Source organism: Toxorhynchites rutilus, chromosome 1, assembly GCF_029784135.1.
Source record: "Toxorhynchites rutilus septentrionalis strain SRP chromosome 1, ASM2978413v1, whole genome shotgun sequence".
NCBI classification, from domain to species: Eukaryota; Metazoa; Arthropoda; class Insecta; order Diptera; family Culicidae; genus Toxorhynchites; species Toxorhynchites rutilus.
In genome coordinates this window covers 100,553,377-100,572,368 of record NC_073744.1, presented here as the reverse complement: position 1 = coordinate 100,572,368, position 18,992 = coordinate 100,553,377, and the positions used below count along the sequence as shown (strand labels likewise).

Here is an 18,992-nt window from a genome sequence, read left to right as displayed (position 1 = left end):
GGAAATCGTAGTGTTAAATGACGGGTCTCCTACCTTCATACACGGTCCTATCGAAACAGCCATAGACCTAAGCTTTTCTAGCCGAAATCTTCTTCCCCGCTTATTGGCGACGAGTAAACGCCCTCTCAGGGAAAAGGAAATGCAAAGGCATCACCCTGTCCGTGATGAACGAGACTACCACTGATCCACTCGTAGTCGCAAACGCGCTGGGAAACCACTTCCATTCTATATCAGCGTTGAATGGCTACTCTGAAGACTTCAAAAGAAGAAACGACGTCAAGGCAGACTCAATACGGAGATACAAAATACCAAATAGACCCAAACACGAATCTCAACCAACCATTCCACATCCGTGAACTTAACCTGGCGCTGGCCGTCGGAAAGGGCAAATCAGCGGAACCGGACGATGTTGGTTACCCACTTCTTGAGAAACTCACCGCAACAGGCAAGTCGAAATTGCTGGAGGTTTTCAACCGGATCTGGACTGAGCGCGATTTCCCTCGAGAATGGTCCAGCAGCTTGGTCGTCCCGATTAAAAAACCAAACAAAACCGGACACTCGCCAGAGGACTATCGTTCCATATCACGGACATGCTGCCTCCAAGGTTATGGAGAGAATGGTGAACCGACGACTGACTCAACACCTATCCGAAAACCATCTGCTAGACTTCCGACAACACGCGTTCCGATCTGGCTGCGGGACCAACACATATATGGCCACCTTGAGCCATGCTCTGAACGAGGCAAGGACGGAAAACCTGCACACTGAACTAGCGGCACTGGACATTGCCAAAGCATATAACCAAGCTTGGACCCCGGCAGTTCTGCAGCAGCTGTACAGATGGGGCATCGCAGGTCACATGCTTCACTTCGTGAAGGGTTTCCTGAGCCATCGTTCTTTCCGAGTAATAGTTGGAAATCAAAAATCGAGGGAATTCGCCGAAGAAACCGGAGTAATAGGGTCCGTGTTAGCCGTGACACTTTTCCTGGTAAAAATGAACAGCATTTTCGAGAACCTACCGTGTTTTCGTATGCGCGGACGACGTGATGCTAATGGTAATGGGCGCCTCCATCAAGCTTGTTTATTTATTTATTTATTATCTTCGATATCAAAATCGTACAGATATTTTTACCTACTAAGTCTAAGCCTAAATATATTTTTAGATACACCGAAGTCAAGTTTTTAGACGGAAGCTCGCCCAAGCCATTTCATGGGTGGCGAAGTGGGCCTCCTCAGTGGGCTTCCAACTATCTCCCTCTAAGAGCGAGTTTACCCACATATGTAATACAAATCACAGAATTGTTAACACCCCGATCCGGATCCAACGAACAACCATCCCAAGACGAAAAACAATCGAGATTCTTGGAGTCACCGTAGACCGTAAATTGTCTTTCAGCCAGCACTGCGATAGAGTCAAAAATGATTGCCAAAGTCGTATCAACTTACTTAGATGCCTTGCCGGTCGACACACGAACTCTAATCGGAAGACGAGGATGAACGTCTGTAATGCTATAGTAAACTCCCGCCTATCCTATGGATTGGAACTCACGGTATTAGGTATCCAGACCCTACTGGACAAATTCGACCCCACATACAATCGTGCCATCCTCGCTACCTCCGGTCTTCTCCCGTCTACCCCCGCAGACGCAGCTTGCGCTGAGAGTGGCATACTCCCGTTCTGGTTCTATATTAGGAAAACATTATGTCACCGTGCGATCGGATTTATAAATAAGACAGAAAGATCGAACGGGGAAGGTTTTCTCCTTGTCGAGGTTAACTGCCTCCTCCAGGAAACAACCGGTCAGAAACTTCCGCCGATATCCGGAATCCAATGGAATGGATCGAGAAGCTGGAACATGAGACAATTAAAAATGGATACAAGGATAAAGGACCACTACAAGGCCGGTTCTAACCCCATAGCCGTTCGGAAACATATTGCGGAACTTTTAAGTACCCGGTACGCGGAACACACTGTTCGCTACTCGGATGGCTCCAAAGTCTCAAAAAGAGTCGGGATAGGAGTGACAGGTCCAGACATATCTACCTGTCATCGCCTTCCAGACCCTTGCAACGTCTTTTCGGAAGAGGCGGTCGCAGTGTACATTGTTGCAACCCATCCATAGGACTGTCCCGTCCTGGTGCTGTCCGACTCGGCCAGTGTGATATCAGCGATTGACTCGGAAAGACCGACACATCCGTGGCATCAACAAATCCTCATGGACACATCTCCAGATACCACATTTATGTGGATACCGTGCCACTCTGGAATACCCGGGAACGAAGAAGCGGATCGTCTTGTAGCATCGGGTCGACGAAGGGCACACTTCACAAGTCTATTTTCGGCAGATGACGTGAAAACATGGGTGTCCAAACAAATTGAGCACAGATGGGCTCAAGAATGGTACGACGCTGGTCGACGTGGAACTCGGGAATTCTTTCTACGCAAGATTAAAGCGACAATCTCTAAATGGGAGGATCTCCGGGTACACCGCGATCAGCAGGTTATTTCCAGACTCAGAACCGGGCATGCCGCTTTTGCCTACAACATGGGCGGAAACAGAGACAGCTTCCGAATTCAATGATGTTTGATGTCCCCAATTCATAGGTCTAGCCCACTCAGGGCTCCATGTTTAGCAGCCGGGTGACGTCTTTAGAGAACCCCCATTGAACTGACAGGAGCCAACATATCGGGTATCCCACTGACATTTTCCCTTTGTTTTCTTATGAATTGGGTATCCCACTGACAGTTCTGCTTGAGATTTTGCTAACGATCCTAGCATCAATCATAGCACCCGGCTGATGTTTAGGGTGTAACATAATAAGGGGTACAATTACCCACTATTTGGGAGAGTCCCCTCAGGACTATCCACTCTCTCATTTAGAGATGAACCAGCCTTTGGCTGAAAATCTCTTTAATAAAGAAAGAAAAAAAAACATTCACATATGAAGTATAAAATGGCATCCTTAGAAATCTCACTCAATTAAAGAATTTGAAAAACATTCATTGTCTTTGGGATCACAAGGGCAGAGTACACACTTTTTCGCTAATTCAAAATATAAATAAAAGCACAGCACAGACGCGCATATCTTCTTCTGATCGCTGCCTGAGCCTCCTGCTCAACACTCCAATGCGGCAACTGCAGCAAAAAACTTTCAATTTGTGATGGATACTGATCCCGAAAACTAAATGACCACAGGATCATGGAACTTAAAAAACCTTTCGGAGTTAGTGAACCAACTTTATTCCATGTCATCAACTAATATCAACTATACACCCGCGGTTCGCAAACACGTCACAACATGAGGGCGAAGGGCTAACGCCATTTTAATGAAACTACACACACCCACACACACGCGAAAACAAAATGAATCTCTCCGCTAATTAGTTTCAGCTTTTTGACGTAGAACTACGTCTTTCATTAAGGGTGCCAAATCAGAAAACAGGTCACGTTTTTAATTAATAAAGTTAATGTGATTAACTATTTTTGCCGCGAACGGATTTAAGCGATTTACATACCAAACGAATGGGAAATACCCTAAGATTTGCTTGATATGCTATACATTACAATCCCATAGTCTGTATATGGTTCAAATTGATGAAAATTGGAAGCATTCCCATTTCCTCATATATTTGTTCTGTCCATTTGTGTACTTTCCCGAACAGGGCTTTTTTTTCCAAGCAACGAAGGGGAAATCGTAAGACGTAAAGTCTCCGTGAACGAAGGAAAAGAAAAAGAACGAAGGGGTATATTGCTGAAGAAGTTTAAAGTCTCAAGCAAGGAAGGAAGCGAAACTTTCAGTATAGTTCTGTATTCAAAGCAATGAATATCGCTTGTTCTTCTATGTTTTGCGTCATCACATGTCTTCGTTTCGGATTGAGCTGTGGACGCGACCAAATTACTCACTCGCTGATGTTTCTGGCATTGCAATCATTGCATCAAACTGACGCCATTGCATTAAGGTTTTGAGCTACACAATTGTGTGGGGAATCATCAAGCTAGGTTATCGTCAGCTCACCAAGAAATTAAATGTTCTGGAATTTTGTCAGTGATTTGGTTTCGTATTACGGTAGGAAAACTCTCTCCACAAAGGATGACAGCTAAGCTAATCTAGACTGGCAATATTAACGGAAAGGACTTCTGTTGAGAAGACCGCAAAACGGAGAAAAGTGTGTGTAAATTTAGTTGCTTCAAGCCATCGTATATGCATATTTGTAAGCGTACGTGCGCGATTTATAACCTTCGCTACTCTGAAACCCCATTTGTATCTGCTCCCGTGTGCATTGGCCCTGTAACGATGCAACATTCGCCTAATTTTTCATGCTATGGTTGACGATTGTTTGGTGTTCAAATTATGCAGTTGTAATGATAAATATAAACAAAGAGGGGAGATAACGGGAGGGAAATATTTACGCTAGGGTATTGGTAGTGAATCTCTGCTGAGGCAAATATTCAGGCTTTTTCCAAGCAGTTAACATTGTTTGTTTTCTGTCATCAATGCATTGAACTGACGCTATGGTGAAGCAGATGTTAAGGTTGTGCACCAAAAAAATATTTGGGGAATACCAAGTTATTCAATAAGCATGTATTGTTCTGCAAGGACAAGAATGAATCATCAAATAATTATCGTCAAACGATTCTACAATAAAAAAATATTTCAGGGCTACCAATCTGGTAGAATTTACTTACTTACTTATTGATCCGTGTTTGCCTGTTGCGCAGAACAAAGAGACGATGTCAGAAGTCTCCACTATCAACGGTCATCTGCCATGGCTTTCACTTGCCGCCAGGTAAGATTGGCATCAACGGTTTGGATGTCATTGGTAAGACTATACCGCCGCGAGCCTCGTCTGCGCTATCCTTGTGGATTCCAGCCGAGGGCCTCCCTGCAGATTTCGTTTGTTCCTCTCCTTAAGCTGGTAGAATGGTTGTTTCAAAATTTTCGTAGCATTACAAAATAATATCTGCAGTTACAAACAAGCGACTAGAATTAAACTATAGCGTAGTTCTACGTCAACAATGCGGTCGTGTTTTGAACACAACCTCCTAGTTTTTTTCTGAGATTTATACAGATTAATTTGCTTCCTCTAAAAGTCTCTTTTTCTCGATGTTTACTCAACAATTTTTCAAACGAGAAGTGGGTGTTGTGAATAAGGATGATGATGGAACGCAAAAATTATGTAGACTGATTTGATGCAACAGATATTTTGTCATTTGGAAATGGAATACAAAACGTATCACAATACAAGCAATGTATTATGTATTATACAACTTTCGTGTGATTGCTTCTTTTGCTGAATATTGTGCCTTCAAAGTAACTTTCTCGTTTTCGAAGTCCCCCAAATATTCATTTATTCATTTATTCAGAATTGATTCAGAAGCAACTAAAAAAAATGATCACTAAATCAACGATAGTCCTACGTCACCCTTGCAGTTATACCACAGATATAACCCACTTCCTGTTTTTTGATGGGAAAAAATTCCTGAACAATCAATGCAGTGATTAAAGAAATGTTATTCTACTTCTACTCCTTCGAGAACAAGAGTTTATCAGTGGTTAAGTGAATTTAAAATGGGCCGTATAAGCACCGCAGATGCACCTCGCTCTGGATGGCGAAAAGAGGCTACGAATCCAGAAATCGTAAACAGTGCAGCGACTCGTTTTGAACGATCGTATAGTAAAGTTACGCGAGGTAGCTGCGGCCGTAGGCATTTCAAAAGAACGAGAGGGGGTACATTATGCACGACATTTTTGTCATGAAGAAGCTATCCGCGCAATGAGTGCCGCGTTTGCTGACTGTCGATTATAAACAGCGGCACTTTGATGATTCAACAGCCGGTTTGGCGATGTTGAAGCGTTATCGAGTAGATTTCTTTCGACGTTTTGTGACAATGGATGAAACGTGGATTCATTACAAACTTCGGATTTCAACAGGTAGTATGCTATACCAAGTGTATTGCCATCGAAGGAAAATATGTTAAGGAATAAATACAGAGACATTGGAATTTTTCACGATGTGTTCGATTTTTGTCTTTCAATTTGTACCTCCAATATGTTCCTAAAAGATGTAATCTTACGTTAAAACTTTAAAAACTTCCGGAAGATTATGAGACCGCGACTAGTATCACGGTCCCGGTATTATTGTTTATGTTTCCTTGAAAATGGAGGGCCACGCAAGGTTTTATTTTACAATATGAATCTGTGCGAAAATAGTATTGTGCTTTGAGACAATCGATCAATTTGTGAGGTACTAACTCAAATTGCTTGTAGACTATATATGAATTATAATACATAAACTTTTCTCTTTTATTCCAGATAAGCTAGATAACTCAGTTTCTCGATCACGTTCGTCTTCTTTATCGAGCCTCGAAAACGTCAACACTGAGGCCGTAACATGCCTGGCATTTGCCGATAGTTACATTAAAAAGAGTGGTGAGTAGCAAATATTTTCATATGGAGACATACAGAATGATAAAAATAAGCATTAGATTATAATGCATACATACTCTATCAATACGGAAGTGAGGGTGAGAGAGTAGGGTGATTCTAAGCCGACCCACAAATTATAAAGGCCATCCATTAACAAAATATTAGTTATATATTCAACAATAAATTGTACGAGACTTGGGACTTTAATTATATTTAATTATATCAGCTGGTGTGATTCATGAGTTTCAAAAAACACAAATACCGAGGCCATATCAGAAGAAGTTCCGTTGTTATGTCAATTCAATTTCATTTCAACTTTAAATATTGAATCTATTATATCTTGATTTATAAAAAAAATTGACACAGTGCAACGAGATGGCTTTCGTTGAAGGAAGTTGTTAAGCGAAATCTTGAACGTTTTGAAGAGCTTAGAGTATTCTTCTCGCTCCAAATTAAGTATGACCATAATCAATCCGCCAATCGTATATCGACTCACTTATAGGGGGACCCCTGCCTGAAAGGTCGGAAAATAATGAATGATTTTTTTCGGATGTTAACATTATATTATATTAACATTACCTGTTTCAACGAATTGATGAAATTGGCGGTTTGGTTGACTAAGGTTTGGTGGCTTGATGAAAATTTGAGAGTTTATCGAGACCTCCGTTTTGATAACCGGATCGCTCAAATCAAATCTGTTTCGCGAGCTCAGTATAGAAGTCACAAGAAATCGATTCGGAAGTCAGCTTCCTAGCTGCATCCAATACAATTCCAGCTTCTTCTTCTCTATACCAACGTAAACGTCCTCAAACTTCTTCAGAATGTCTTCAAGATCTTTCACATCAAGATCAACATCAGAGAATCATTGCACATAGCTCTCAAAACATAAGTTGCCCAACATGATCAACAATAACATATTTCTCTCATTATAAAGTTCGCAAAATTGAGATTATTCTATTGAAAAGTGCAATTTACGTTATTGATGAGCGAAAGAAGAAACAGCATAATCGGTTTAGTCATAGGATCGTTTAAGACCCCGGTCTGGAGAATCGAAAAAATCGAATTTTTATTTTTGGCATTTTTGGGAAGCTTATGCCATCAGAAACGTTGTCTTAAAAGGATTTTTCCATGTTTGATTTCGTTGAGAAATACAGCCAAAAGTATGAAGTCACCTCAAGGGATATAATATTGCTGTACGAATTTTCTCGAAACCTTTTTTTTCAACTGGTAGTATCGATATATCTTTGGATTGCTTTGGATCGGACAAAGCTTGTATAGCCAATTCAGGCTACTCAAGACGAATCTTATGGGGCAAAAATTGAATGACTTGGTTCCAGCTGTTGGATGTCTTAAAGCGTGATGAAAAATTTCCTGTATCTATTGCTAAGGTCGTTTGTCAGGCCCTTTTTTATAACATTCTGCAACGTATGTTGAGTGAATATTTTCGCTTTACAATGTCAACAAAACAAAGTCCAGAAATCGACTGGCATCCACAATTAAAGACTCTGAAAGCGAAGAACTATGCATCGGCTCATGGAGGAGCTTCAATGATGAAATTGACGAAAAATTTGAAAGCAACAGTTAAAAAAAACCATGTATAAACATTTGAAGACATGCGGGTAAATACGAAACGTTTCTCAACGTTTTTCAACGTAACTCCTACAAATATAGTTTCACCATAATGATGTATTTGTAAAAGTTGTTAAAAATTATAAGCTAATTCATGAAATTTCATGAACATGGCGGAGTAACACGACAAACATATTGAAAGAGCCTATTTACTATAAAAAAGACAATAAATTAAAAATATTTTTTAAATATCTCGAGAATGACTGCATTCAGAAGGAGATTAATAGAGCTTTTTGTTCTAAATCACATCAGAATCCATAATTGAGTCTTGCGAGATAAGATAACGAGTGCAGATGTGGTTCTTAGTCGCTCCGTTACTTTAAGGATTGTTTGTAAAGCGTCGGTGGTGTGATGGAAAATTGTGTTTCTAAGACATTCCGAAGCTCTCATTGAAATATAAAATATATTTGTGAATGTGCCATTCCAAATGAATCGAATGCAGATTTTAGAAACTTGTATTTTTTATTCGAACGAAAGTTTGTACTCTATTTGGGTTGGAGGAAATATGAGTTTTCCACAGCATTTGGGAATTCATTGACTCAAGTGTAACTTTTGAAAACGGCGCACAGTGGGGCCGTTCTGAAAAAAAGACGGTCAAAAATTCGGTTAATTTGACGGTTTTATTTCAACTCTTACTAAGTTACAGTGAAAATTTAAAAAAAAACTTGCTTTTTTACTTACGAGATAGTTGAGTTATGTATTCAGCAACATTGTAGAGCTTTAAATTTCATGAAACTTTGATGAAGATGTATAATATCTATCTATCAGTCCTTTAGAGATATAACTGTTTTTCCTGTTATGTTTGCTTAAGTTATAATTATATTGAGTTGATATAATGTAATTTATATTCTATCAACTCAATATGTTCCACAAAGACTCAGATAACATAAAATACATAACTTTTATGGAGACACTATTAGCGTTTATTACGATTACAGTGGTTACAAAGCAAAAATATGTCATTTTATTCATTAAACTAGCTTTCTCGAGTTTTGCTCTTATTAACACATTCGGCGATCCATTTTTATTTATATAGATAGAAGACGATATAGGAGTGCGTTCTATCACATTAACCCTTTCGATACGGCAGCGTGCTCCGCCGGAGTGCTTCCGCTGTACGGAGCACTGTACCGAAAAGTATGCACATCTCGCTGGTGTGATCGATATGTAGTATCACTTTCGAGTTGTCTAAAGACGACGCTCGTACACACAGCTCATCGCGCGGATGTTGTCTATAGACGACACTCGTACACACAGGTCGTCGCGCGGTGTCGTCCATAGACGACGAAAGGGTTAAAATCCATTTCTACGAAGATCAATTTTGTTACCGCAAACATCAAATGGATTAACAACGCTTGTCAATTTACAATTGTAGAACACATGCGAATTGAATTTTTCAAATTGTCCCTTTTCCTTCAGAGTTTTCCAAAAATTTTCAATTGTCATGTTTGGTTGGAATATGTGCATTATTTTTATGGGACCCCCTCTCCTTTTCCACACCATCGAAACATTTATTACATTCTCGGGTAATGCAGAAATTTGTGTTTGATTTGTTTGGCAGCTATATATTTTTTCGCGGGAATCAGCGTTTTCCAGGAAGTCCCTTACATAAATTTGTGATGATCATTTTCATTGGCACTCTAATGCACATTTTTACTCATGGATTTGTTCTCAACCTGAAATAAATAATAATTTGCCAAACAAGTTTTGTCAAATTTATGCTGCAATGATATCGTAACATCTTATCTGGGAAGGGTTAACTCAGACGTCGAGTGGGGATCTCACATACAAAAACCGAGCCCTCTACTCGTTGTCTCAATCCCCCTGGGACCACATCTAGGCGACTACTTCAGGGGCGGCTGTGCTCATGCATTTCTCGAGTATTCAACGCTGATTAGCGTGTTTACCCTCGAGACGTGTACCGATTAGAAAGTGCTTACCCGTCGAGACGCGTACCGATTAGGATTTACCCTCCAACTTGACGCGCAACCCGTCACAGCCACCCTGACGAGGTTTCTCACCTATCGAGAAGTGAACCGATTAGGAACCGCCCTCCAACTTGACGCGCGCCCCGTCACAGCCACCCTCGTAGGATTTCTACTCCCAACGGAGCGCCGATTAGGCAGTGTCCTCCAATATAACGCGCACTCCGTCAAAGCGACTCTCCGTTGCAACAGCGATACGATTGTACTGTTCACGGCGTTCCAGGTGCCTTCGTCACGACACATTTCCTCCACGATGTTACCAGTATGAATGACAGGCAGCCTCTCGCGCCTTGTGGTCAACCTGGGACACACGAATACGACGTATTCCTGTGTTTCCTCCACATCTTCACTCTCCGGACAGAGTGGCGACGCAGCGTGCCCGAACCGGTGCAAATATTGCCTGAAGCAGCCATGTCCAGACAGGAACTGTGTCAGATGAAAATTCACCTCCTTTGTTCGCTTTGCACAGTGTAATTTCACGTTATAAGGCAGCTCTAGCTGCTCGGTACACCGTATTACGTTCTTCGCTATCAGCGCTGTTTCGAGTTCTCTGAACACGTCTTCTGGCTCGACGACAGCTAGCGCGAAGGTTGCGGAGACAGTCGTTCCACCAGTAAGCTGGGCGTCTTCCATTTTTTGGTACAACTTTCCTCGGCATGGTTGTGTCGCATGCTATCAGATCTGTCAACTTTTCTGCGTTCCAATCTGAAGCTTCGGTATCTAGAAGAAGTGCTTCGACGAAAAGGTCCCTGTCGAAAGCATTCGTCTTTCACTTCCGCTCACAGCCTGTTGTACTCTGAACTCGCACGTGGTTTTGTTAACCGATTCTATACCGGATCGCTTGCTGATCACTGTGCGTATACGACTCGCACACTTTCAACTCCGTACTCGCCAACAGCGACGGACTGCAAAAAGTAACGTCGATGATGGATTCGCTTTACGGAAGGTGCTGGTACCTTCGTTCAGCAACGTCACTTCCAGTAGACTGTACCCTCTAACGTTGGTACATCTACTTCTCCACTCCACCGTCCAAGCGTTGAAGTCGCCACCAATGACGATCGTTGTTCTACCGATTAGTTCCTCGGTCATTGCGTCTAGCATCTGGTGGAACTGCTCAGTTGTCCATCTCGAGGATGCGTAGCAACTACACATGAAGATTCCATTAATTTTGGCGATTACGAAACCTTCATGTGAACGTCCAACCACTTCCTGAATAGAATATCTACCCATCACTTGTATTGCAGCAATCCTTAATCTATCCATCACCCAGCTGCCGATATCACGGGGTACTCGACACGGCTCCGCTATGATTGCAACATCGCATTTTGTCTCTGTTGTCGACTGCCACAAGTTGTTTTTACTTCCATTACTGCGATTCTGCTAATGCCTTCTTATACGAGGGACACTTGAAGCTTCCTGTCGCATGGTCGCTGCCGTTCACTGATTTGCAGAGCAGACATTTCGGTTGCTTAGTGCAGTCTCTCACAACATGCCCTTTCTCACCGCATCTCCTGCACAGGTCAGACCTGTCGGGGCCTGTGCAGCTTCTTGCCTGATTTCCAAAGCCCATGCACTGGAAGCATCTCTCCATCCGCTTGCTCACCCGAGGCACCATCTTCAGCGAGCAAACCGATCAGCCGACTTTTATTTTGGTCGTTTCTACCATCTTATTGGCTGCTACTGTTGAAAGCCGTATCGATGCCGTCTGCGTACCACCAGCTTACACTGTTCTATCAATTCGCGCCTTGGCTCCTCTTCTGTCGTGACTCTGGATCCCTCTTGAGCTCGAAGAGCATCTCGCCTTTCTGGGTGCGCCTGGTTTTCACCTTTCTGGGTGCGCCTGGTTTTCACCTTTCTGGGTGCGCCTCTCCCAGTTCCTTCAACTCCGGATCGTCCTTCACTTTCTGTAGGAGTGATGCATAAGTCACTCCTGCCTTCACCTCGACAATCAGGGCATCTTCCTTCGCTTCTGTTCACGGTCAGCAGTCGTAACGGCCGATTTGATGCTTGTGACTAAATGTCTGATCTGATCATCTGATCATTGTTTTGACGTAGAACTACGTCTTTCATTAAGGGTGCCAAATCAGAAAACAGGTCACGTTTTTATGAAATAAAGTTAACTTTAATAACTATTTTTGCCGCGAACGGATTTTAGCGATTTACATACTAAAAGAAACGGAAATTCCCTAAGATTTGTTTAATATGCTATACATTGGAATCCCCTGGTTTGTAAATGATTGTAAATTCATGAAAACTTTAGGCGTTTTCATTTTTCCATACATTTGTTCTGTCCATTTGTGTGCTTTCCTGAACAGAGACGTCAATAACGAGCAACTTATCGACGACCAATGAAGGGGAAATCGTAGGATTTGAAGTCGCCGTGAACAAAGGAAAAGTAGAAGAATGAAGGGGAATATTTGCCTTGAGTATAAACAGTGGATCTCGCTGAGGCAAACTTTCATTCGGCATCGGACTGTTGAGCAATCCAGTTCACTTTACTTTCGCTGCGCTTCGATCTAAGATTGGACCCCACCAGTGGTAATCCAACTTGGATATCGTCGTTTGCTTTTTCTGTTCGTTATTCGTATCGTGTGTTTTGCTTCCCGCGTCGTACATTGAACGCTTCGCGTAGTGTGTGATGGGCAAGAACTGAACCGAGCCTTCGCGAGTGTGACACCGCATCGAACAACAGCGAAGTAGGTGATTTCGGCGCGTCGGTCGAAAATGTAAACGGCTTCTTTGGTGCCTTTGAGAATGCATCAATGCATTAAACTGACGTTATGGCGAAGCAGGCGTTAAGGTTATGCTCCAAAAAAAAATATTTGGGGAATGCCAAGCATCTTGAATGTCTTACTGGAATGTTATAAGTTATTTAGGTTCGCGTACCAGTCGCAAAACTGCCTTCAACGAGGATTGCATTTGCGCTAATATTGATCATAATGAAAACATTGCTACTGTTTTCGAGTTTGTTGATATTAACCAAAAAAGTTTATTTCGCTTGTTTAGTCACCAAGAAAGTAAATGTCGTTCTGGAGTTTTGTATGTGATTAGGTTTCGCTTACCAGTAGCAAAAATTCCTCCACTAAGGGTGACAGCTGCGCTTCTCTCGAGCATGAGAAAGTAATGCAACTTTTTTTGAGGCCAGTAATATTAACAAAAGCGTTTCTTTTGAGAATAGCGCAAAATGATGAGAAGTATTTGTATTCCTAGTAGTTTCAAGCCACCAATGTATGGTTCTATATGCATGCTATGGCGAACGCTTGTTTGGCGCTTGGTTTACGTTGTACGAACGATGCCTAGAGGTGCGATTGCTTTGAGGCAATACTAAATAACTTGTAGCATGATATTTGATACTTGCAAGTGTTGTCATTGTTGTTGTTTCCATTCGGTGCCAAAGATATATTGATGTAGTTATGAAATGTGGAATAAGGGTGCTGGTGTAACATGTATATAATCGACTGTAGCCGAGTCTATGTCAATTGCGAAAAAGGCCACCGGAATAGCGTTCGAGGTAAATTTTCAATGCATTGACATGAAATAAATTGCGACATACGATCAGCTAGTGTATTGTTTTGCGAGGGCAAGAATGAATCATCAATCAATTATCGTCAACTGATTCTACAATGAAAAACCATTTCAAAGATTATACTACTAAGCAGTTGTTTCGAAAATTTCACAGCATTATAGAATAATATCCGAAGGTATAAACAAGCGACTTATATAAAATAACAGCGTAGTTCTACGTCAACAATGCGGTCGTATCTTGGACACAACCTCGTATAATTTTTGTCCTAATGAAGTCGTAAAGCTCGTTTGCTTTCTTCTTGACCTCCATCAAGCTAGATCTCCCGACCAGCAGCCCTTCTGAGGGAGTGGTTGTTGTTGTTGTTTTGAATTATAGAGACTGTATGTATGTCATTCGTCTCTTTATTCCCCTTTACACACCGGAGCAACCACTCAAAGTTACACAATACTTGTAGGTAATCATTTCAGGTGGGCGCAGGCGCCTCTTTTAGATTACCCTGGTACGTGATACCAGGGTGTAAGCGTTCAAGTTTTTGATTGCAGTATCAAATGTACTGAATCAGGTTAGCATCTTTAAGTGTCTCTTTCTTTCCGTGTGTCGTTCTGCAAAACGACATCTAGGCCACCGGTTAAGCCGTACCTCCTACGAAGGTCCGCATTTCGCATGCATTCCGTTAGAATATGCCCCACTGTCAGGCGGGTGCCGCAACTGGTAGGGGGCTCTTCTTTCTTTGCTAGGAAGTTATGAGGCAACCACGTATGCCCGACGCGTAGACGCGAGAGAATTCGCTGTTCATACGTGTTGGCTCGGTCCCTCCATTTGCCGGTTGATGCTTTAATTCTACGAAGCTGCAGGTCCCTTTCACGATTCCATTCGGCCACCCAAGTGAGGAGAATGGAATTGTTCGTCCTTCTAATGAGGTCCTTACCAGGTATACCCATACTGGTAATGGAGCCTCTCCGCCCTTCGTTAGCAAGCCGATCGGCTTCCTCGTTCCCCGGGATCCCGGTGTGACCCGGAATCCAACATAGGATCGGACTACTTCCTCTCAGTTGCTCTTCAATTTCTTGAATGATGGGGTGTTTGATAGTACCACCCTCTACAGCTTTGAGGACGCTCGCCGAATCCGAACAAACAACGACGCTATTAGCATGACGCTCTCTAATGCCAACTTAATGGAGAGAGCTTCACACGAGAAGATGCTAAACTCATTGGGGACTCTCATGATAGTCTTAACAATACAGTCGAATATCCAGTTTCAGTGACGGACCCGTCAGTATAGACAATGCGTTTATTAGCAAAGTCAGTACGTAGGGCCTCGTTCACCACCGTTTGCACCTTCTGGGAGTTATCCCCAGCCCTAACGAACCGTTTTACCCTCTAGCTGATGGTGGAACCGCATCCCAGGTTCTAGGAGAGCTTCGACTTAACCGCATGGGGCGAGGCAGTATCTCCCCCGTTAGGGTTTGAAAGTTCTGTCGGTTAGAAAGCTAGCAAGTTCGCAAGCGTTGCCACAATATGGCGCCGCCTTAGTAGCCTTAGTAATGCCTTAGTAATATCTAAGAGGGCACAGGTGCTAACATGTGAGGGCTTGAAATGCTTATGGAGGCATACTTCAAGTTCTACTAGGAAGCTTTCGACTCCCCTACCAGAGCGGAATCCAAACTGCTGTTCGTCCAAGAGCTTCTCTCTTTCTAGCGCCTCAGTCAGTCTTCTGTTAACCATCTTTTCCATCACTTTCCCCACGCAGCTGACGCTACTCATGGGTCTATAGCCACTGACACTAGATTTTTTCTCTTTGGACTTGGGTAAAGGTATTACGATCCCAGTCTTCCACACACTAGTGATAGTGCCACCCATACATATGCCGTTATACACTTGCAGCAGCAAGCATTTCGCCGCGATTGGGAGGTGCTTTAACATGGGGTACCCTATATCGTCCACACCGCATGCCTGCCCTTTCACTCTACTGAGTGCCCAATCAAGTTCGGATAGGCTATAAACTTCGTTATACTTGTCCGAGTTGTGTGTTGGGAAATCGAGAGGAAGCCTTTCACATTCCTTCTTTAGCTCTTTGAATTGCGTAGAATAAACATTCGAAGCCGACATTTCCGCAAAGTAATCGGCAAGAATTTCACTAGTACCGGGCAGCCCGCTAGTGCGAGGAATGTGCTTTACAGCAGCATTCAACATAAGCTCAGTCAACTGGTCAAAATCAAGATGCGCAGAATAACGCACTGAGCGATCTATATCGTCCCGATACCGCACCCAGTCAGCTCCATCAAACTTCCACCTTTTACGGTATCTGATCGATGGTTTGTTCCTATCAAGGGTGATAATAATAGGAAAATGATCACTGCTGAAAGTGTCATCAGAAGTAGGCCATTACTTACTGGTTAATGTGGGGGAGACCATAGTCAAGTCAATCGCAGTGGTTTGCCCTGACATATGGTCCATTATGGTGTGAGCCCCATTTAAGAAGGTAAGGCCAAGATTATTGGCCAGCTCGATCACCGCCAAACCTCTACGGTTTGATTTGCCTAATCCCCAGAGAGGATCGTGCGCGTTCAAATCCCCTCCTAATAGGAGGGAAGCGTTAAAGTTTTAAAGAATTTGCTCGATCTCTTGCACCACCGCCCTGTGATTGTGAAATCTAGGGGGTATGTACAAGTTAAAGGCGATGACATGTACGGGGTACATGATTTCAACACCTAAGATCGGCTCGATGTTATTGAGCATTCTTTAAACGTGATATCCTTGCCAATGGCAATACCGTCTCTACCGGGGGTAGGATGTCCCTCTTTATAGATCCAACTATATTCTACGATGCTATTCCAAGGGAAGATAGCATTCGGAACAAGTGTCTCTTGAAGTAGGATTATTACCGGGGAAAGCTTCCGGCTAAGTCTCTGTAAGTCTCCCACATTTTATCGTAACCCTCTTATGTTCCATTGAATGATTAAATTCTCACGAATATAGAAAATGAAAAATAAAAAGACGGGTGGGTAATGTCGGGGACATAACCGGAGTGACGTAGGACTATACAAAGGGGACAGCTTTTGTTAAATATATATTTTAAATATATTGTTTTATTTTCTTCTCCTACGTGAATACCTACCTATCTACCTTAAAAATGGATTAGTTTACTGTTTACTCTTCATGAATATGTTGATGGTTCTGAAAAGAACCTTTGGTGTTGTGTTTTTGTTATCACTCGATATTCCCATCTTGTTCGGTTAAACCTTCCTGTTTAGCTATTGCGTTTGCCACTCGCCACAGCTTTCACAGTTGGAAAATTTCTTCCCATCCAGCTTGTGACATGTTGTTCAGTAAATTACATTTGATGCGACGTGCCGGAGAAACACTTTGCCACTCTAACTGAAACTAATTGTTGCCTTGATGAGCGCCGAACCGAAGCTGCTCTGTTCTTGATGCGGGTTTTCTGATTGTCGTGAGCAGCTTTGCAAGCCAACTCGAGCACTCCGACGGCCGAAACTCTATAATCGCTGTTAGGTATACTGGTGCTCCGGCACCAATCCGTTCGGCCTAGTTACCCTTGCCGAGCAATCAGTGAATGCGACCAACAGGGAACTGGAGACTTTCACGGTTCGAGTGAGACTTTGCCTTTCACTTAACTTGTCCTCCTTTGTTACGTCCACGATGCCGATGCCGTACAACCACACGGGTTTACGGTTTGAAAGAAAATAAGATATTTTTTTGGGGTACGCGTGTTTTATACTCTAGCGGTACACACTCACAGGATAGAGACAAATCGGCAGACTCAGCCAGAGGGGCGAGTCCAACGATACGAACGAATGAGCGTTAAAAGGGAGCGATGGCAAAAAAAAATACATTCACCATCATACTGATTTAAACCTCCGACCGAGAAGGTCGTTTTTTTCAGCAGCTCGGCGTTTTGGATTCCTGGATAGCAGACTGGGTAGTCACCCCTTGGCGGTTTTGGCGATCCGAAGGAGATTTATTTAAAATATTTCAGCGTTGGAGCAAAAGGCGAACAGGAGAAAGCAACAGCTCGTTTCGACCGTTAAGAGCGGGCGCTTACCGGCTAACCGGAAAAGCGCGCGCTTTTGCGGCGTCACTGACGCTCCCCTCTATAGTGCATCTTAGATACATACATAGTGTTAATATATGTAAACAAATTTCATACGGTGAAGTGATTAAACCGAGTGTGTATACATCTGAAAATTTTTAAGTGCATTTTTCCCAGAATTTTTCGCGATCTACAGTGAGTTACATTTGGATTATTTCCTTTTCTCCATTCGGTGTGTTGATCGTTTTTCGGAGATATATCCGAATAGTGTTTGTTGGTTCGTGGTAACCAAAATCATTCTGCCGGCTATACCCAGGGTGTAGCCAGGCAACATAATGGCGTCTAGTAGCTCCGGGCCTCCGGGAGGCCGGGCTACAAACCTCTACCAAGGGAAGCCAACTCAACGTACCGCTCCAGAATGGGCTGACCCTCTGAACGGTAATTTACAAATTTTACTGTTACGTGCTACCGGAGATAAAGAACTACCATCCAACCCATTTATCGTGAGTAAAACCATCACCAATACCGTGAAAGATTTTAACAAAAACAACGCCCGACCATCAAAGGACGATAAGAAGAGAACGCAATACATCTTAACAGCCAGAGACGAGGACACTATCGGTAAGCTTCTCTTAATAAATGAACTGATCGATAAGACACCTGTTGAGGTGATATACCATCCAACATTAAATCAACGCAAATGCGTTGTCACATGTCGTGAAGTGATCGATATGAAAGAAGACGTACTTCTTACCGAACTTGCCGACCAAAACGTGATCGAAGTTAAACGGATCACTAGGAAGAAAAAAGATGGAGTTATCCCTACAGCTACTCTAATTTTGACCATTCGTGGGACAGTGATCCCAGAAGTGATTTTATTCGGATTCCTTCGCATCGGGACTAGGAATTTTTACCCAAGTCCGATGCAATGTTTCAAGTGCTTCCGCTTTGGACATACGTCGAAACGATGCCAACGCGAGAATCCACTCTGTCGAAATTGCGGCAAGGAACATGGCACAGAAAACAAAACGTGTAACGATGTCGCCCACTGCATTAATTGCCAAGGAAACCACTCCTCTTCATACAGGAAGTGTCCAATATGGCAAAAAGAAAACGACATAACCAAAATCAGAATAGATCAAGGCATCTCATATAAACAAGCCAAGGATCTATACAACGTTAAAAATAATGGACCTTCCTATTCAAGTGTCCTACAAGACAGATTAAATAACCTCCAAAAACCGACTGCTAGCTGCAACAAATGCAAATGTAGTTGCGTTTCAGCTGAAACAAGTCCGGAAACAAGTCGCGAAAGCACTCCATCCACAGTTGACACTACTATGTCCGAATCTGATACCTCGACCACCGAATC

At 42.7% G+C, this 18,992-nt stretch overlaps 1 protein-coding gene across 13 annotated transcripts in view; it reads left to right on the top strand.

Annotated features, from left to right (window-relative positions):
• Window positions 1-18,992, top strand: part of LOC129761766 (syntaxin-binding protein 5) — a 722,498-nt gene that overhangs the window by 413,299 nt on the left and 290,207 nt on the right. For all 13 annotated transcript variants that reach the window (XM_055759517.1, XM_055759518.1, XM_055759514.1 and 10 more), the window contains one exon: window positions 6,316-6,432. In XM_055759517.1, coding sequence (XP_055615492.1) covers window positions 6,316-6,432 — 117 coding nt within the window. The remainder of the gene's footprint in view (window positions 1-6,315; window positions 6,433-18,992) is intronic.